This window comes from Lepisosteus platostomus, chromosome 10 (genome assembly GCF_059453375.1).
Source record: "Lepisosteus platostomus isolate fLepPlt1 chromosome 10, fLepPlt1.hap1, whole genome shotgun sequence".
Lineage (NCBI taxonomy): Eukaryota > Metazoa > Chordata > Actinopteri > Semionotiformes > Lepisosteidae > Lepisosteus > Lepisosteus platostomus.
The window spans coordinates 22,171,699-22,193,199 of record NC_142620.1 but is presented as its reverse complement, the minus strand read 5'-3'; the positions used below and the strand labels follow the sequence as shown (position 1 = coordinate 22,193,199).

The 21,501-nt window shown below is 45.0% G+C and overlaps 1 protein-coding gene across 4 annotated transcripts in view; it reads left to right on the top strand.

The window, feature by feature from the left end:
• Positions 1–21,501, top strand: part of pcnx1 (pecanex 1) — a 75,766-nt gene that overhangs the window by 51,301 nt on the left and 2,964 nt on the right. For all 4 annotated transcript variants that reach the window (XM_088648812.1, XM_088648811.1, XM_088648810.1 and 1 more), the window contains 15 exons: positions 691–832; positions 1,106–1,283; positions 2,451–2,559; positions 3,259–3,388; positions 3,993–4,051; positions 7,226–7,441; positions 8,011–8,264; positions 9,184–9,414; positions 11,098–11,198; positions 11,548–11,698; positions 12,407–12,637; positions 13,416–13,690; positions 13,795–13,976; positions 14,815–15,203; positions 15,704–15,844. In XM_088648812.1, the coding sequence (XP_088504938.1) occupies positions 691–832; positions 1,106–1,283; positions 2,451–2,559; positions 3,259–3,388; positions 3,993–4,051; positions 7,226–7,441; positions 8,011–8,264; positions 9,184–9,414; positions 11,098–11,198; positions 11,548–11,698; positions 12,407–12,637; positions 13,416–13,690; positions 13,795–13,976; positions 14,815–15,203; positions 15,704–15,844 (2,789 nt within the window). The remainder of the gene's footprint in view (positions 1–690; positions 833–1,105; positions 1,284–2,450; positions 2,560–3,258; positions 3,389–3,992; positions 4,052–7,225; positions 7,442–8,010; positions 8,265–9,183; positions 9,415–11,097; positions 11,199–11,547; positions 11,699–12,406; positions 12,638–13,415; positions 13,691–13,794; positions 13,977–14,814; positions 15,204–15,703; positions 15,845–21,501) is intronic.

Sequence of the window (21,501 nt, the reverse complement as noted above, 5' to 3'; positions counted from 1 at the left end):
TGCTTGTTAGCATCATTCAGCAGCATCTTCTGTTATTTAGTTTTACTATTCTGAATGTATCGCCCTTGGTGTATTTAATCTAAATACGTTTACTTACTTTGTTTTATTTTCCCAGAAACTTGCTTTTGCAGACAAGTAAAAGACACAGCATAGTACACTATACATTTAACACAACGTGATCCCAAAAGAGACATGCATGCATGCATGCAAAAAAACCCCGAAACATTTCTATATGCCTAAAGTAATATGAAATCCATTGTCCAAATTATGCAACTTAATAGTTAATAGGCATGGGAATAAAAGATAACTTAGTTCTGTTGCATTTAAACCTACATGTAAGTAGTCTAAATTGACAGCCAGATGGAAGCAGCTGAGATTCACTGTGAAAGGGGTTTTTATTGGCCTCATTATTTGTTTGATATTGATGTCTGAGAGCTGTAGTTGACAGTTTCATAAGTACCCATGAGAAATTAAATTGCCTGAAACTGCTTAACCAAACGGCTCCACTTTGTTTAGAAATGTTATCCCTGTATTTCTACACAACAAGTGTTCAATATTAACTATTAAATGGTAAAAGGTATTAAATGATACACCAGACACTCTTACATCCCCGAGGAGAGAATTTCTCGTTGTGTTGACTCTAGCTTGGCTGTCTTACACATCTTCCCTGTGTCAATTTCTCCGGTCCAGGAGCTGCTCATGTGATGTGGTTCGAGAAGGTGCACGTCTGGCTGCTGTTTGTGGAGAAGAATGTGCTGTACCCCCTAGTCATCCTGAACGAGCTGAGCGGCAGTGCCAGGGCAATCGCCAGCCCCAAGAAACTGGACACGGAGTGAGTCTCTGCCTTTCCCAGTCTTCCTCATAGAGGAACGAGGCCAAGTCCCGAAGACGATTTGAAAAATCTAATTTAGATAGAATCTAATTTGTTATCAATCTAAACTATTCTTGAGCCGCAGGCTAGCCAGGGACATCTTGCATTGGCAAACTAGTCTGTTCAGTACTGGAAAAGTATTTGTGAAGTTCCTTCCCCCGTTGTCCAACTGGGACAGGAAAGGCGGGCCTATGGGCCTCCAGTTTGAATTCCCTCTTCTTTGCTCTGTCTCAGAGTGGGGGCTCTGATGATCACCATTGCTGGGCTGAAGCTCCTGCGCTCCTCCTTCAGCAGCCCCACCTACCAGTACGTCACCGTGCTCTTCACCGTCCTCTTCTTCACCTTCGACTACCGCTCACTGTCCGAGACCCTGCTGCTGGACCTCTTCCTCATGTCAATCGTCTTCAGCAAGGTAAGGTCCTCAGTGTGCCTGAGGTGCTGCAAAACCTCAGACTACCCCTCCAGCTTGAAAAAAAGTGAACAAGCATCAGGAGCCTTTGCCTCTTTAAGGACATGTTTAATTTAGTGATGACTTAGTTAACTGGTTTAGCCAAAACTGATGTCTTGTGGTTATGTTACTAGGAACAGTCAGCTGTAATCCCTGATGTCTTGCAAGATCCTCTCCAGCTCAGTTATTTCATAGTGTAACTGCTGATGCTCCTGTTCACACTTTTAATACGTGAGGGGGAAAAAAAGGCACTCTCTTTGTAGAGTTTTAACCCCCATTTGCCTGTTGTCCACTCTTGTGTATATTCAACGAATGGTGCAGAAGCTATATGGATTTGTAGTTTTTGAACATTTGTAGTTTTTGTCCTTTATTTTTTTTAAGTCATTTAAACCCCAACTCCACAAGGAGGAAACACACAAACAATTACAAAAAAAGCAGACATACCTTTCTTCTAGAGATACACAACGCACGGCAAAAGGAATTTCTTGTAAGCAAGCGACACTGACAGTTTTCCTAAGATAATCCAAACACTGCTCTCTGTTTATTGACTACTGCATGTTCCAGGAATTTGTAACAACACTACCTGTAAATGAGGTGTGTGAATTCAAGTCCGAACAAGCACGAGAAATTAGATTTCATAGTTTTTAAACCTAATGTCTGTCTTGAAATATCTAGCAGCTGGGTTTTGCTTTTTTCGTTTCCCTTTCTTTAACTCTGGAGGCTTTGACTTAGATCCCGTGCTTGACTGTGGCACCCTTGTGCATGACTGGGCATTCCAACCTTAAACTGTCCACAGTGACCTCAGAGCCAACCCCGACATCACGCTGAAGTTCAGCCTTCTGTTGTTTCTGACCACACCACTCTGCAGTCTGACCACAGGGCTCATCTTCAAGTCTGATTTTCTTGTGTTTGGCAATTTGAGTCAGTAGTAGGTAAAGAAATCTAAAGGCTTTTTAACAAGGGGGAGATGTGAATATTAAGTTTTTTTCCTCCATACACTGTGTGTGTCGTGTGTAAGAAACTGGCTCTCTGGCTTCAGAGTTCATTTTCTGAGGTGGAGATCATTTCATTTCTCCTGCGGGCGTCTAGCCGCTTTGGTAAGTGGGTGTATTCCTGATGTTTGTCTTCTAGCTGTGGGAACTGTTCTACAAGCTGCGCTTCGTGTACACCTACATTGCCCCCTGGCAGATCACATGGGGCTCGGCCTTCCACGCCTTTGCCCAGCCCTTTGCAGTGCCTCGTATCCTTTAAACTGCAGACTGACTCAAACTGGGGTAATTAGTGGATAACCACAGGGATCTGTACTGGGACCGTTGGTCTTCTTAATTATATCTGTAATGTAATTAGTGGAGTACCACAGAGATCTGTACTGGAACCATTGCTCTTCTTAATTCTGTGAGTGATGTAATTAGTGGAGTACTGCAGGGATCTGTATTGGGACCATTGCTCTTCTTAATTCTATCAGTGATGTAATTAGTGGAGTATTTCAAGGGCCTGTACTGGGAACTATTCTAGAATAGTTAGTAAATAAGTCAAGTTTACAGATTATATCAAATAAGGGGGATCAGCAAACACTTTGGAAGTGGCAAAAGAAATTAAAAAAGATTTATGTAACATTCAAGACTAGGCAAACACCTGGCCAGCGACATTTAATGTAGACAAGTTCACATATTCCCGCAGTGGTTGCATTAGTATACTTCAAACATCTTTGTTTGAATGTAAAAAAAAAACAAATTTAGATTGTACATTAGTATTTACAGAGTTTTAAATATTTTTGGAAAACCATAGTTTTAAGATAACCAAGAACAGACGCCCTGGTAATACTGAACAGAGTACAATGAAAAACATTCAATATTTGTGTGAGAATGTATATTCAGCAGGGCTGGAGGTTGTGTCGGCGTCCTTGCGCAGGTTGTGTCCTTGACTAGGTGCCCTGCAGACTCGGCCATGCTGTTTGTCCAGGCCGTGGTGTCGGCAGTCTTCTCCACACCCCTCAACCCCTTTCTGGGCAGCGCCATCTTCATCACTTCCTATGTGCGGCCCGTCAAGTTCTGGGAGAGAGACTACAAGTAAGAAGACCTCTCCTCCATCTCTTTGTACCATCTCCTTTCCTTTCCCACGCACTGTACTCTCTAGATCATACTCCAAACAAAAACGTTTTTAAAAGCACACAAACGTGGCCTTAAGTGACTAAAAAATGTTCATTCTGAGCACATTGTGAGTTCTAGCCTGGGTTGTGATTACCCAAGCAGCACCTAATTGGCAGAGCTCCCCATAGGGGTAGAGTTGGGATTAGTCTGCCTGGAATTCTGTTGGTTTTCTTACAAATATCACTATCTGTGGCTTGCCAGGCATCTGCAGGCTTGCAGTGATGGCAGTGAGAGATGGGCTAATCCCCCTGTGTTATGGAGCAGTGTCAGAGGAAAACTAATGTGATGTGTCCATTTATCATTTTATTTAAATTGAACTGAGTTCTCATTCTCTCCATGTGGTGAAGGAGTCACCATTACTGGGAGCCAAGATGTGGAGAAACAATCATTCCAACAATCATCCTACACAACCTTTAAATAATAATTGGAGAATAGAATTAAAAATACAAAAACTTGGAAAAGGTGAGAATATTTAAACCTGAATTAACAAGAAAATTTGTTTTCTTCATGTGTTTTCTTGTAGCACAAAGCGGGTTGATCACTCCAATACCAGATTGGCTTCTCAGCTGGACAGAAACCCAGGTAGGACAACAGAATAAATAAGTGATAGATAAAAGCCTAATTGCCGCAGATTGATTGATCCTGAGCACAAATACCTTAAACACCATCTGGAGTCCCATCTGGATCTCACTGGAAGAATCTCTCAATGAGTCGATGCCTTTATGGTGTCTTTGCAGTTAGGTTGTTGACTACAGCCTGGATCAGCAATAAATGCTGCAGAATTAGGTAATTCAAAACCGGATGTGGTTTTCAGTTTGGGGATTTTGGAATTGATTGTATTTTTATCCCAGGTTAAAGAAACCTGATTCTTAATGTGATAATTAAAAATAGATGACTAACATCTCTTTCTTAAAAAGCATGTAAATGTGTTAAGTCTATTACACTGTGCATTGAATGGACTGAGCTGAGCAAATGACAATATATTTCTAAGTAGCCAACCATTTTCTTAAATAATGTGTTTTTGAGATTTCAAATTAAACATCGAATGAAAAATTCGTTTTTGCGTTCTTTTCTGAGTATCATTGGACAGTGATGGGCTTGAATGACTAAACACTGAGCATTTTCATTTAAATATACACAGTTAAATGGTACACAGCTGATTCTTTTTAAATCGAATAATAAAAAAAGGATGAATAAACCTGTGTGCATCAGTCATCGTTCAGGCAACTGCGTCATACCGGCATTTGAAAATTGCCTTTCTGATTCCATGCTGATTGAGGAGTTGATAGCTGAGCTGAATGAACATGAAGATCCCCACCTCCTCTTTCAAGGAGGGTTATTTCTGTTCTGATGAACGTCATCAGATGAGTACCTGCTGGTACTGTTGTCCTCGCAACTGTACTGCTCAGGGAGCTTTTCTGGGCAGCCCAGTTTCACTGCTGCTGCTTGGTTAAAGCTGGCTGCTCCTACTGATCAGCTGATCTTGATCAGGTTCAACAGACTTCGCTTCACTCAAGATCCACTCTGTTGGTTTTAAAGGAACAAGTAAAGGTTTATTCCATGCTGAAAAGAGAAGAAAGGAAACACAACGTTTCGGCTGTGGAGCCTTCTTTGGGTGTCAGCCGAAACGTTGTTTTTTCTTTCTTCTCTTTTCAGCATGGAACAAGCCTATTACTTGTTCCTTTGTAGCCTACCCAACTGAACTATTGATCTTAGCTTTGTTATTCAGCATAAAGCACTGCTGCCTTGCTGGTTCATGCAGTTTTCAGCTGAGGAGGTTCTGCTGAGCAGTATGTGTGGCCTTTCCAAACCCAGGGACGCTGTACATCATGAATGAAGAAAAAGAAAATAAATAAAATGAATGGGGAAAAAAACAAGAGCATACAGGTTTTTATGAATTCACTGTAGGCAATCAGATGTAGACCTTGGCAAAAAGGTAAGTTTTAAGTTTAGATTTGAAGAGAGTTCAAATCTAAGAGAGAGTTACGTTGTCTCTCTGAAGAAGGTCATTCCATTGGAGGAGCAACGGAGAAGGCACAGTCGCCAAAAGTCCGTGATTTAGTCCTGGGGAGAGTGGGTAGAGGAATGCACTCAACTGAACGGAGCCTATGGGGATGAGTGCAAACATGGAGAGTTCAGATGGATCCAGATTTTTTAGAGCCTTGAAAGTCAGTAACAAGATCTTGTATTGAATAAATGACTTTATAAGCAACCAATTTAGAGACTTAACAGTAGGAGTGATATGCTGCCAGGGTCTGGTGTGAGTATGTAATCTAGCTGCAGAGTTTTGAACGTATTGCAATTTATTGAGAAGAGAGGTAGAGAGCCCATACAGTAAAGAGTTGGAGAAATCAAGCCTTGATGTTATAAATGCATGAATCACGCACTCGGCATCGGACACTGATAAAAATTGCCTAAAGCGGCAATATTTCTAAGGTGAAAAATGTAATGAGATAAGTGACGGAGGGGTGAGACTAGAGGGGGAAGAGAAGACCGTGTTTGCATATAATTTGGCCGAGAGGTAGCATGTAAATAATAAAAAGTAAAGGGCCCAAGACTGAACCCTGATGCACACCTAGATTGACTGGGACCATGGGAGATTTATGAGGACCAAGGAAGACAAAATGCTGCCTGCCAGTCAGGTGGGAGCAAAACCAGTTAAAGATAGTACCATTGATAGACAATAATGTCTGCAAGCGACTGAGAAACACTGAATGATTAACTGTATCAAAAGCCGCACTAAGATTGAGGAGCAAAAGGATACTTATAGACAGAGGCAATAAGTAAATCATTCACAACCCACAGTCTCAGTGAAAGTGAAATGACTCACACAGGTCATTAGCTATCATATGTGCTTGTAGTTGATGTGCAGTCAATCTGTAGTTCATCATTATATACTGTAAGAGTTCAAGCCAGGTTGCTTCAGTATAGGAGTGATAGATGCAGTCTTTAAGGCAGTAGACACCCAGGGAAACGGGGCAGATGTTTGGGAGACAAGCTTTCAATAAAGACGTAGGGATGGGATCTAGGCAGCAAGAAGTTGTTTTACAGGTGGTAATAATTTTTGTAAAATTATCAGAATTAACTGAGCAAAATTGAGAACGTTCTGGTACAGAGGGAAAGGCAGTGGAAAAACTAGGGCTCAAATAGTTTTAATTGCAAGTCATCAAGCACTTTGATGACTTCAGCGCTGTCAGTCCCTTTTTACTTGGCTGTTCCATCTAGTTTTAAAATCCAAAGGGAAGGAAAGTTATTTTTCCCGATTGACTTGCAAACTCATGCATGATATGAATTTTTACTGGAGAGTCTATGTGACTGCCACTTAGTTCACTTTCTGTACAGCTCCCTCAAGTCTGGGTCAGTGGTGTGGTTTAGCAGAAAGTCTATTGCTTTCATTCCAGAACCAGAATGTTGTTGAATAGCCTTTTTCCTCACAACATCACCTTGTTTCCTAATAGCATGTTAATGTTTTTGCAAATAAGGAACCGTGAAGCAGAAAGTGTTTCCATAAGTTAAATTATACTTTACTTTACTGCTACCGATGTTTGTAATTGTTTAATGGGATACTAACTGAAGTAAGGTAAGTGATCTTGTACTTTTTGGGCAGTTTGCATGACTGATGTCAGGGCCCAGCAAACCAAGTTTCTGTAGGCTTGTGGTCCTTCAGAATGTGCAGACGTGAGGTCAACACCGGTGTGGTCTGTGACCGATGAAGAGAGGTCTTCACTGTGGTGCTGTCTGTGTGTCCCTGTCTAGGCTCTGATGACAACAACCTGAACTCCATCTTCTACGAGCACCTGACGCGCTCGCTGCAGCACAGCCTATGCGGTGACCTCCTGCTGGGCCGCTGGGGCAACTTCGGCACCGGGGACTGCTTCATCCTGGCCTCGGACTACCTCAACGCGCTGGTGCACCTCATCGAGATCGGCAACGGGCTGGTCACCTTCCAGCTGCGGGGCCTGGAGTTCCGGGGTGCGTGTGGGCAGCTGCCTTTTTCTTTTCGGCTTGCTGTCTGGATGAAATATGTCCAGAAAGCAGGAGGTCTGAACATCCTGGAGATTTTTTTAATGCAACTTTTGCACAGCAATTGATCAAAAGTTGCCCTGACAGCTGATCATCAATTAGCGAAGTTCTCTTCAGAACCATTGATAACTGAGCTGGGAGAGTCACGAATGTTACAGGAATGGAAAACAGCGATTGGAGCTTTTCTGTCCTTGAGGTCCAGCATCGTCTATGAGAAATTGTAGAAATAATTGGTATTGTCTCCAGGTCCTACCATTATAGAATAAGCCAATCTGTGGTACCACTATATCTACTTGTGCAGACATGTTGTTTCCAGCTGTTGATTAAACCTAAGGATCTAGTATATATGGCGGCATGTTTGGTTACGTCAGATTTATAGGAGAATTAAACATAAACATAGATCTGACCATCCTGCTAGATCTCCTACAAAGTAAATGATATTAATTAGCAGCTGCTGGTGTTCAGATACGATGGTTGGCAAGCTGTGAGGAGGGTATTTATTTGGGAACCCTGTGCAGGGACGTACTGCCAGCAGCGGGAGGTGGAGGCCATCACGGAGGGCGTGGAGGAGGACGAGGGCTGCTGCTGCTGCGAGCCGGGACACCTGCCCCACGTGCTGTCCTTCAATGCGGCCTTTGGGCAGCGCTGGCTGGCCTGGGAGGTCCTGGTCACCAAGTACGTGCTGGAGGGCTACAGCATCACTGACAACAGCGCCGCCTCCATGCTGCAGGTGTTCGACCTGCGCCGCATCCTCACCACTTACTACGTCAAGGTAGCCTGCCTGGGGGCTGCATTCATGGGGGAGACCTGGGGGGCTGAGGTCATGGGGGGAAAAAAAAAAAAACTGAAAGAGCTTTGAAAGAGCTTCAAGTTTCAAGAATCATCTGTTCTGTCAAAAAAGGGCTCCAAAACCATGGGAATATGAAAATATTCAAGCAGCATTATTAATCTGCTCAGATTAAACACTAAATTAAATTTATAATAATAATGATTTGCTTGTATCAGAAACACATATGGAGGTGTGGTGGGAGGGGGGAACAATATGTTGCCCAAAGTTTATGCAAGTGTAAGCATAGTATATCAGAGCATAGTATATACCTCCTGCTCCCGAAATTGTGATTTGGTCTTCTCAGTCAGCTGAAATGCTCTGAAACATTGCTCCAGAGTGGCTTATTTGAAAATAAGTGCTTACACACAGAAAGCCGGGTTCAGCAATACAACAGCATGCATGTGATGCAAACTACTAAGCCACAAAGGCTAGTGGACAGAAAGGAAGAAATTGGCATGGGCAGTATGCGGTTCACATGACTTTTCTTCTGCGGTGTGGATTTTGCACACTGATTCAAGAGTGCATTATTAATTTCCAGACGAACATCTTATTAATACTACCTCCAGGAGTAGGATTAATCCGGCACTAAAACCAATGCCTCAATTCTCAATACTGTGTATGTGTCCACTGTGAGAATTTTATTGGTGATACAGGTCATCCCAAGATTTGAAACAAAAACAAGACAAAGTACCCCAAAATTAAGGACCCTTAGATATAGTGGAAGTGTCCAACTGCACATATGTTCCTCATTGTGGCAATTCATCCTGTCAGCATACAGGATTGCTCACGTTCTCCACAGCTCCCTCCTTATAACCGGGAAGTGCCCAGCAGCTCAGTGCGTTTCGGGTGGTTGCTCCGACAGGGCATCATCTACTACGTGACCACCTCAGACAAGCTGGAGGAGTGGCTGGGCAATGAGGCCATGCGGGAGGGGCTCCAGTGCTGCAGCGACCGCAACTACGTGGACTTGGACCCCACCTTTAACCCCAACATCGACGAGGACTACGACCACCGCCTGGCCGGCATCTCCCGAGACAGCTTCTGTGCCGTCTACCTCAGCTGGATCCAGTACTGCTGCTCCCGCCTGGAGAAGGTACTCGTCCCGCAGCCGGTTACCACCGATGCCTTTCCTTCGGGTGGTGGGCCTGGGAGGGCTTGTTTTTTCCTGACGGTTTAAAACCGTTAGTCGCCTGGGTGTACATGCCTGCATTTCGTTCATCCTCCTCCTCCTTGTCAGTGTGAAAGAGCGCTCTTTAGTGACAAAGGCACGTAGGCTGCTTCTCCTGAAAATGGTTTCTGTGGGATATTGCACATTTTCTAACAAACGTGTCAGTCTTAAATACCCGACACTATCAAACGTTTTAATGCCACCTTGGAAACAAACACGAACAGTAGAGGGCAGTGCTGGAAAGCATTTGAATTGTTTTGCTGTTTTAACGTTCAGTATACAATTTCCTCACATTCTGGCTGCTTTAATTTTTTCCAGTTTTAACAGCAAAAAAAGACACCATGTTTAAAAATTAGCTACTATTATTATGGACTTTGCAAACTTGCTTTTTAAATTTAATTTAATCTGCAAGTGGAATACAGTTTCTTATATTTGTGCTCATTGTTTTCTTTATATAGCTGTTCTTGAGTATCGCATTGATGTGAAATAGGAATCTTATTTTGGACAGGCCGTGTAAACTCAGTAGTGCTATCTTGAGACTGTGTTTTATCTTGGCATGACTCAGGGTATTTTGACTGAACACTTTGTGTTCAGCTTGAGTTGTATGAAACCTTATAATACACAGCTTACAGTAATGACATTACAGTACCTGTAACCAGACATGGCATTTAAAATCAGAGGCCATTCATCCCATGTAGACCATTTGGTTGGTAGTTAGTATCTTGGGTAATAAGCATCTCATTTACCATTTTCTTGAAAGAACCTGTGTGAGGGTTGAGAGTAATCTTTATCTGAAACTTCTAGGTTGTTTAAACATGTTTTGGGCTAACTTGCTGCATACTCCAACACACCTTTGTGTAAAGAATTGCCCCTGGTTTTCTGTTATTCCACATAGTTTGCATTGGTTTTACTGGTTTGTGTTTCACTGTTCAAGACCTGGTATTACTGCTTATCCCAAGTAGGCCATTGAGAGTGATCTTTGTGGAATTTATCATGCTTCTCTTTCAACCTTTAAGTTGAAAAGAGAGAAGTAGAAAAAAAAACCATAATGCTTGTGAACATTTAAGTTGAAAACAATTTTAAGATGCTTAAAAAAATACCCTTTGATTTATATTTTGTATTTTTCCTGATTAACATTTCAGTCTGCCAGTCTGAGATACACACACATATAGACAACTTGTTTTGATGATAATTCTCAGCCCTGTGGCGGTGAAGCTGGTATTCTTAATGAAAGTGAATTAGGTGTCAGAGGAGATTATTACAGCTGTAATTGGCTATGATGTGGGATGTAATTGAATGAAAATTGATTTGCTCTGTGTGTTAGCCTGTTCAGCCATTGGGTATTACTATTAAGTGCTTAAAAATGAAAAAACCATGTTGTATGCAGTTGTATATACTCGGGCTCACAGTTCATACCACATTGCATTAATATGGAGATACACTGTGCTGCGATTCAATGTCATCGTTATGGTGTGCTCAAATGAGACTGTCATGCTTAATTTAACACCTTACACCGAGCCAGGCTTGAGCCCTGGTCCATCGAAAAAGGCTTGTGCATGGCCTCGGCGCTTGCCCGTGACGAAGCTGTGTGTCTGTGCGTCTCCACAGCCCCCAGCCTGTGACAAGGACTCGGCCCTGGTAACGCTGTCCTACGGCCTGTGTGTGCTGGGCAGGAGGGCACTGGGGACTGCCTCCCACCACATGTCCAGGTAACCAGTTCACAGACCGTGCTCCTGCAGGAAAGGATCAGGCTTTGTCAGCGCCTTGGCTTTTCCTGGCCGGGCTGTCCAGATCCTTCTTTTTGTCCAACAGGGGTTGTCGCCAAGTAGTAATATGAGCCATATCCACATGAGCCAATATTTGTATCAATAAATCAAAGTAAGAGCTTAAGTATGAGTGACAACCATGGGGGACTGTATGCGACACTTCCTGTCTGTTTTTCTCTTGCAGTGAAGTGCAGATGAAATGAATATATTCCCCAGACTACTTTGTATAGGAGTGTGGTCTCTACTGGTCTCTACCGAATTAATGGGTCCTATGTGCTGGGTTTTTCTGTAGTAACCTGGAGTCTTTCCTGTATGGGCTCCATGCCCTGTTCAAAGGGGATTTTCGAATCTCCTCTGTCCGGGATGAGTGGATATTCGCGGACATGGAGCTGCTGAGGAAGGTGGTCGTTCCGGGGGTCCGCATGTCTCTCAAGCTGCACCAGGTAAAGGGGTGGCCTCACTGCTTCACTGCCAAACAGCCCGACGACCTCACAGCCTCACTGCTTCACTGCCTGACGACCTCACACTCTCGCTGCCACACTGCCCGATGACTTCACAGTCTCACTGCCACACTGCTCGACGGCCTCACAGTCTCCCCGTCACACTGCCTCACTGCCCGACAGCCTCACAGCCTCACTTCCACACTGCTGCGCCGACAGTGCTCTCTCCCTACAGCTGCTTTAATTCTCCAAAGAAGAATGAATCAGCTGGTGGCTGTGAAACCCATTCAGGGAACCCCTTCTGTAGGTACAGCTCAATGATCCAACAGCTGGATCAGTACAGATATTCATAGTGCTGTTCTTCAACAGTGGTAAGATTTGTCATTTTACTAAGACTGCACACACCTGTAGATACACAAGTCTGAAAGACCACCTATTAGGACTTCAGCAGCCATAAAGCAAAGGCAATGAGTGGGTGAGTGGGTTTAATAAGTTGAGGAAGACACTCTTTCCTCTGTGGAAGGCAGCAAATCATTAACACATTGTGTGAGCTAAATTAGAATCAGCCAGCATGTGTGCAGTCCATACCTGGGACCAAAGTTTGTACAACAAAACTGTTAATAAGCTAATAAGCTTTTGCAGGAAGTGGCCGAGGACTGATGGTCTGGGTTTTCTTATTGTTGATTTTCCTTGCCTGCTTCTTACCCCCAGGACCACTTCACCTCCCCTGATGAGTACGAGGAGCCGGCGGTGCTGTACGAAGCCATCTCCACCCACCAGCAGACCCTGGTGATCGCGCACGAGGGCGACCCTGCCTGGCGCAGCGCCGTGCTCTCCAACTCCCCCTCCCTGCTGGCGCTGCGCCATGTGATGGACGAGGGCACCAACGAGTACAAGATCATCATGCTGAACCGCCGCTACCTCAGCTTCCGTGTCATCAAGGTGTGGGCACAATGCCGGAAGTAAGAGTCCGGTTGCACGACAGTGTGTGCCATGCCAGATTTGCGGTGGCTCTGTGGCTAAGGATCTGCGCCTGTGGTTGGGAGGTTGCTGGTTCGAATCCCATGGCCGGCAGAGGAATCCTACTCTGTTGGGCCCCTGAGCAAGGCCCTTAACCCCAACTACTCCAGGGGCGCCGTATGAACGGCTAAGCCCACGCTCTGATCTTATCTTATCTTTTATGCCGCAGGCTCCGGGAGAACTCACACAAGGTGTTTCTTGTCAAGTAGACGGAGACAGCGATTTTTTTCTGGGTCTTTGGTTTTGTGACTGCAGCTTCTAAAATTATCTGAATGAGCTCAAACATCTGCGTTTTTCCTTGACAAGGTGTACGATACACAGAACTGGTTGTTTTGTGTTGTTACACCAAAAATATAAGGGATTTCTGGTGAAATATTTTGTATATTGTGAAGTGCTTTTCCTTGGCAAGCTTAACAGTGGTAAAAATGCTTTTGAGTTTCGCCACACTTAAATGTTTTCTTCATTGAAATTGACTTATTGGAGCTGAATCATTGTTCTATGCATATATCTCATTCATTTTCCTTGAAAAATGTATTATACTGATAGTTTTCCAAATTTAAAAAACATTTTATTTTGCAACAGTGAAAATGTAGTTACCTTTCTAGCAAAGGACGCTTTTTTACACGCTGACAGAACATCGGGCCCTCAAGGCTTCAGCGGAGTAGAGCAGTAAGGGATCACTGTTGCCCCTGTGCTGCAGGTCAATAAGGAGTGTGTGCGCGGACTGTGGGCGGGGCAGCAGCAGGAGCTGGTCTTCCTGCGCAACCGCAACCCCGAGCGCGGCAGCATCCAGAACGCCAAGCAGGCCCTGCGCAACATGATCAACTCCTCTTGCGACCAGCCCATCGGCTACCCCATCTACGTCTCCCCGCTCACAACCTCCTACTGCGACTCCCACGGCCAGCTGCGCCACATCCTGGGGGGCCCCATCAGCATAGGCAACATCCGCAACTTCGTGGTCGGCACCTGGCACAGGTACCGGGGGGGGGGGAGGCGGAGATGGGGCACGGGGGAAGGGGACAGGGCTGTTGATCTGTGGGTGACGGCAGTGCGTGAGCAGGGCTGCTCTCTCCCCGCAGGCTGAGGAAGGGCTGCGGAGCCGGGTGCAACAGCGGCGGGAACATCGAGGAGTCGGACGGCGGGGGCGGGGCCTCGTCGGGCAGCGGCAGCGGGGCGGGGCTGGACCCCCAGCAGAGCGGCTTCTCTCAGGGTGGGGGGGGCGGCCTCGCTCCCCCCGTGTCCTACCAGCCCCACGCCCTAGGTGAGCCTGGTCCTTCTAGTGCCGCGCTGCAGTCTGGGGGGCCCTGGCGTCCACACATGAACTCATCTCTGAGATCTGAGGTCTGGTCTACACAACCTGGGACATCAGATTAATGACTTAATTAAGGTCTAATTGGTCCAGTTCATCCCTCCTCTGTGGCTTTACAATGTTGGTGATTAAAAAGACCCAGAGCTCTAGAGACTTGATTTGGAAGTGTTTCTGAGAGCATGCAGGGATTACTTCATGTGCTTCTTGAACCGTGTCAAATTGAGACTGACAGTTGAAGACACTAGCAGTTTAACCGAGACACTATAGATTAAGTAGTTTAGAGCAGTAAATAGTAATTTATGACATACCTCTCAGACCACAGAAGATTGTATAGATTATATATGTGGCTTGAAGATAGAGCTGAGATCCGTTACTCCAGTCCTTGGTTGTTGAAGTCATCCTTTCTCCAGACTACACTTCTCGAAGCCCTTGTTGATGGGTTTTCTGCCAGCTTCACATTTTAACCTTTAGCAGTATGCGTACAATCAATATTTTTGAGGTTTTGGTGGTTTAAAAATCCGCATTTACAGTGGATCAGTATATTTAGGAGGTGAAAGTTTCTGTAACACAATCCCCCTTATCCACTGTGCATTTCTGAAAGTTATTCTTCTGTTGCCCTGACTTCCGTTCATTTTTCAGATTAAATGTCCTGATTTTGCTCATCCCCTTGTCTCAAAGTCCCCGTTTTCGATTAAAATGCCTAATTTTAGAACTGTTAAACCGCAGCTCCTTGCAGCCCTCTTGAAAAGGCAGCCGTGCCTGGGCTGACCCCGTCCTCCCTGTCTCCCAGGCACGAGCCAGAGCTCCCAGTCGGTGCAGTCCGGGCTGGTGCGGCACTCCCCGGCACGCGCCTCGGTGGCCAGCCAGTCCTCCTGCCGCTACAGCAGCAGCCGCCACTCGTCCCTGCGCACCTCGGCCACGGGCCTGGAGCCCTGCCGCCGCTCCTCCACCAGCCAGCTGTCCCTGCGCGCGCTGCCCACCTCCATCCAGCTGCGCCTGGCCCCCGACCCCGCCGGCCCCTCGGCCAGCCTGTCCAGCCACAGCATCCCGCCCTGCAAGAGGCACACGCTGGCGGGGCTGCTGGGCAGCGAGGGGCTGGGCGGCCCCGAGCTGGCGCCAGGTGGTCACCTGGCACTGGGGTGCGTCAGCCGCCGGGAGGACATCTCCTACAGGGTGCAGGTGAGCGATCGCCATTACCCGCTGCCCACACGAACCCAATCTTGTGCTGTTGAAACACCACTGAATGACTGCCGCTCTTAACTGGGGCTTGGCCAGTGCCTGTAGCAGCACGTGGAATAGAGTCCCTTGTTAGCCCACATCTGACTAGTGTATGACTTGGCAGGACTCTACATCTAAAACAAGCAGCTCCTCAGAATCTGCATCTGAACTGGCATGCTTCCTAATAAGTGACCAGGAGAGAAGTAAGCAAACTCATTTATAGTGAGGAAAAGCAGAAACCTGTTAAATACTGTCGCAAAGCTCATCTTAGTGTTCTTCTCTGAGGTTTAGACATTGAAAGTTTTTCCACTACTGTTTACACCCCACCTATTGCCTGTGTGAGCTATGGGATTGAGCTGTGCTTGGATATAGTGACCATTACCGACAGAGCTCTAAAATCAAGGTGGCTGCTGCGATTGCTCTGGCTCTGAGCTGATGGGACATGTCTTGTTTGCCTCCAGATTGTGGATGTCAGTCAGGTCCTGGAGACAATCAACCTGTCCAAGCGCAAGGAGCTGCAGTGGCCTGACGAGGCTATGCGTCTGCGAGCCGGGCGGAGCTGCTGGAGGGACTGGAGCCCCCAGGAGGGCATGGAGGGCCATGTGAGTCTGGAGTCCACTGGCGCCAGCAGGATTGGGTTAATGGGCTTGACATTGACATTACTGTGTAGCTCAGGCACCAGGGGTTCTGTACAGTATGTTGCATGTATATGACCATGCCCCTTGCAGAGCGTTCATGCCACCTTAGAAGTATTTGATTTGATTGCAGTCTTACAAACGTAAAATGTGAAAAAGAAAGTACACCCTCTTTCAATTCTATGGTTTTATATATCAGGACATAACAAAAAGTCATCTGGTCCTTACCAGGTCCTAAAATTAGGTCAATCTAACCTCAGGCGACAAACAACACACAACTGATTCCACTATGTCATTATTTATTTAACAAAAAATAAGCCAACATGCAGAAGCCATGTGTAATCATAGCCGGCCCAGGGACGCCAAATATGTAACGTTGCCATAGCAAAATTAAATGTAGTGGCTCTCTGAAGGCACCAGTTCTGTAGGGTTTGGGCATTTACTGAGACAATTATTAATTGTAGCAGTAAATCACAAAGTTGATTCTTTTGATGGCTTTAGAATCCAACCATGCGACATAACTCAAACAACGCACACACACAGGTACTAATACACGAGGATACATTTATTAATACATAAAATATGCATATAAACCTAACAGATCTTATCGAGAGGGTTATCAGAATACAAAAGGTATATATTCAGTCAGTTACAAAGAGTTACACATATCAAGAGGACATACGTTCAGTATATCATTCATTTAGACCGTTTCATAAATGAACTTGGTTATAACTTCTACATTAGATACTCAAAACAAGTACATAACTCTTAGGAATTAAATTGATATCAACTGGTTGGGATAACAATTGAATTCTCGAGCTGTAAAGCATTGAAGTTGAATACTCATCCAATCTCTGGGGATTCAAATCTCCTGCGGGCACAAAGAAACAGTTGCAGGCTGTTGCTGTCCAGTCCGCGCTCTCTGGCTCCGTGCCAGGCTGTGCTGTGCGGCTTGCGACCGTGTGCTGCTGATGCTCACTGACCGGCTAGTTAGTGTTGGATTTAACTAGCAAAGTTTGTGCACAGGAGAAAAGATGACTGTGGGTCCCAGCAAGTCAGGAAGAGGACCGGTTCATTCCTGATGAAGAGCTAGTTCTGAATAGTGATTCAGCTGTCCACAGTTCCGACCTGTTCACGAGGCCTGCTGCTGGTTACTCTCTGGCAATCTCCACTCTAGACTCTTAGAACAAAGGAAAGTTCTGGCATTCCGACACACTGGCCGTTCCGTGGTTGTCCGGGCTGAGTCTCAGGGTGGTCAGGAGGCGCGCTGCGAGAATGTCCTGCCCTTGGGAGCCTTCTGCTCCTGGGCCGTCTGCCCTGGAATTCTCCTTTGAATTCCCTTTAGAATACTCCACAGAATTCTCCTGAATCCCTTCTGAATCTCTCAGGCTCTCTGTGTTGCCTGTTTTTACCTGGAGGAACTTCAGCTCGTTGATTGGCTGAAAGTTCCATGGGCATCAGAGTCCCACGTGGGTTACTCGGCCCTACCAGTCCCTGATTGGTTGATCAAGGTGAGATATGAGTCACTTACTCCTGACACTTAGGAATGCAGTCCAGATGTCCATCTGGCACTCCCTAGACAGATAGGCGCCAATGGATGACCATTGATTATGATAGCCAGGCTTAGCTAAGTGCATCCCCCTTTGGGAGCTGTCCTTATCAAAGGAACCTTAAATCAGCCTGCATGAATAGTTTCTCTGTGGCTGCACCACAGAGATGAACAGAGAAATGGGGCCTCGTTTGGGAAAGCTCAGAAACACTTAATTCTGCCTTATTAATAAGCCTCGCCGCTACATATCCCCCCTTTTTGAAGGTCACTAGGTCCTGAGGCGTTGTTGCCTTCAAAACAAAACAGAGTTAAGTGATGTCCCTTGTCATTGGAACATTAACCTTAAATGTTCACATTACTCCTCGAGAATTCATACCGGAACCAGCGTTGGATACAAACAGGATGAATAACATCTGGAGTATGTATAAACACGGTAGGAGACATTATCTAAGTCTAGGAATTACACATCAGGAAGTTCACTGTCAATATCTGATACCTCTGTAGTAGATATTTGGGGAGAAGTCACTTCCTTTCTTTTGACATGCTACCTTTGACTCATTCATGCTACCCAGAGTACATCTTGATGCGAGAGTACAGCATTCAGAGTACACTGTCAGTCATGATCCAGCTACCCGGCAGTAGTGTTACAATAACAACAGTTCCTGTTCCCAGCCTTCATCATTTCGCCCTGCAAAATGAGTTCGTCTAAGTCTCTCGTAATATTCGCGAGGGGACTCTGCTCTCTCGTGCTTAATGTTAAGAGCGGCGGCTATCGCGGCAGACGGGTCAATAAACGTACTGTATTCTTCGATAAGTGCTTGACACAGCTGTTCAAAGTCATTACAGACTTCTTTCATCTGCCTAGCCATCCACTCATGTACAGCTCTGCTGGTAGTTTTCCTGACCAGAAACACTTTCTCCTGTTCTGTGGCGTTTGGCAGGTACTGCAGGGTATACCTGAGGTCTTGAATATAACTCTCGATATTATTCTCTGACACTGCAGGGTCAAATCTCTCTATGTCCTTCGCTAGCTCTCTCAGAGAATGGAGATTTATTCTCCTAGCTTCTCCGCTGACGGAGATATGGCAGAGATCGTGGTCAGACCTGTCGCTGCTAGAGAGAGTGCTTAGTAGCGACTCGAATTCAGACCTTTTAGCAACCATCGTTAAACTTAAAGAGTATTACTTTTAAGTACAAAATCACAGTTTTACCACAGAAAACCACAAGATCAAGTATGCAATCAACCCGGTAGATCGCAAAAGATCACAAAACAATCAAGCACTGCTTAAAGAGCAAGGGGAACTTTTTTCCTTTCGGCTTTCAGCACACTGTACTGTCGTGTATGAAACCCGCGGCGTTTTATATTGAATTATTCCGCTTGGTTGACTCATTTCAGTCTTGCCACGCCCACCCAGGGACGCCAAATATGTAATCATAGCCGGCCCAGGGACGCCAAATATGTAACGTTGCCATAGCAAAATTAAATGTAGTGGCTCTCTGAAGGCACCAGTTCTGTAGGGTTTGGGCATTTACTGAGACAATTATTAATTGTAGCAGTAAATCACAAAGTTGATTCTTTTGATGGCTTTAGAATCCAACCATGCGACATAACTCAAACAACGCACACACACAGGTACTAATACACGAGGATACATTTATTAATACATAAAATATGCATATAAACCTAACAGATCTTATCGAGGAGGTTATCAGAATACAAAAGGTATATATTCAGTCAGTTACAAAGAGTTACACATATCAAGAGGACATACGTTCAGTATATCATTCATTTAGACCGTTTCATAAATGAACTTGGTTATAACTTCTACATTAGATACTCAAAACAAGTACATAACTCTTAGGAATTAAATTGATATCAACTGGTTGGGATAACAGTTGAATTCTCGAGCTGTAAAGCATTGAAGTTGAATACTCATCCAATCTCTGGGGATTCAGATCTCCTGCGGGCACAAAGAAACAGTTGCAGGCTGTTGCTGTCCAGTCCGCGCTCTCTGGCTCCGTGCCAGGCTGTGCTGTGCGGCTTGCGACGGTGCGCTGCTGATGCTCACTGACCGGCTAGTTAGTGTTGGATTTAACTAGCAAAGTTTGTGCACAGGAGAAAAGATGACTGTGGGTCCCAGCAAGTCAGGAAGAGGACCGGTTCATTCCTGATGAAGAGCTAGTTCTGAATAGTGATTCAGCTGTCCACAGTTCCGACCTGTTCACGAGGCCTGCTGCTGGTTACTCTCTGGCAATCTCCACTCTAGACTCTTAGAACAAAGGAAAGTTCTGGCACTCGGACACACTGGCCGTTCCGTGGTTGTCCGGGCTGAGTCTCAGGGTGGTCAGGAGGCGCGCTGTGAGAATGTCCTGCCCTTGGGAGCCTTCTGCTCCTGGGCCGTCCTGCCCTGGAATTCTCCTTTGAATTCCCTTTAGAATAGTCCACAGAATTCTCCTGAATCCCTTCTGAATCTTTCAGGCTCTCTGTGTTGCCTGTTTTTACCTGGAGGAACTTCAGCTTGTTGATTGGCTGAAAGTTCCATGGGCATCAGAGTCCCACGTGGGTTACTCGGCCCTACCAGTCCCTGATTGGTTGATCAAGGTGAGATATGAGTCACTTACTCCTGACACTTAGGAATGCAGTCCAGATGTCCATCTGGCACTCCCTAGACAGATAGGCGCCAATGGATGACCATTGATCATGATAGCCAGGCTTAGCTAAGTGCATCCCCCTTTGGGAGCTGTCCTTATCAAAGGAACCTTAAATCAGCCTGCATGAATAGTTTCTCTGTGGCTGCACCACAGAGATGAACAGAGAAATGGGGCCTCGTTTGGGAAAGCTCAGAAACACTTAATTCTGCCTTATTAATAAGCCTCGCCGCTACACATGTGTGAAAAACTAAGTATACCCTATGATTCAGTAGCTTGTAGAACCGCCTTTAGCAGCAATAACATGAAGTAATCGTTTTCTTTATGAGTTTATCAGTCTCTCGTGTTGTTTTGAAGGAATTTTGGCCCACTCTTCTTTACAACATTGCTTCAACATTTGTAAATAATCCTTCTCACTGTAAAATGATGGATTTCAGATTGTTTGGAAAGGGCCTTATAACCCTTCCCAGATTGATGAGCAACAATTGCTTCTTTGAGTTCATTGCTGACGTCTTTTCTCCTTGGCATGGTGTTAACACACACCTGAATGCTCCAGACCACCAAATGTTCTGCATTTTTAGAGGTAGTCACACTTCTGATGATCAACTAATCAAGTGTTTTAGCACCTGGCTGCTAATTACCTTCTTAATTCCTATGGAAGCAGAAAGTGTGTACTTAATGTTTCCCACAATGTTTCTGCATTTTGGCTTACTTTTTGTGAAATCCGTTGTGTGTTGGCTGTTATTTGAGGCTAGATTTGTCTAATTATGGAAGTTGGTGAGGACCAGACAATTGTTATTTATGCCCCGATATGTAAAACCATTGAATTGAAAGAGGGTGTACTTTCTTTTTCATCTGATTGTATAACTAAAAATGTCACTTATCAGACTTTATGAACAAGCATTTTGGGTGTTCTGGCCTAAATAGCCTGTGATCAGTTAATACTTTGTGTTGGGAATATTGTAACCCTGTTTTACTTCTTTTAATCATGTACAGCATGAGGTGGGATGTGCTCTTATTCTTTAAAGGCTGCTGCTGCACAATTCTTAATTGCAGATTGTAATATGTTAGATCAGGTATGCAAGAGTTTTTTTTTCAATTGCTTACTTTCTATAACTGAAGTTCAAACTTGTTTAAATAATTTGGAATCACCAGTTAAAGACTCAGAGCTGTCAGATGATGACTTTTCTGATGATGACAGATGATCCTTCTCTGTCATTCCCATCTGTCAGATCTAATGATTTCGCAAACGCTACTAGGTGCAAGGTACAGTCAAATGGAGTTAATACCCAGTCTTGGCAAAGGCTTGTGGGAACACAGAAGTATGTTGTTGAAGTTGACATTCTGGCTGAATGTCAATGGCCTCCTCTTGTTTACAGCCTTATCAATGTTCTTATGTAATTGTGTGCCCCATGTTGGGGAATCC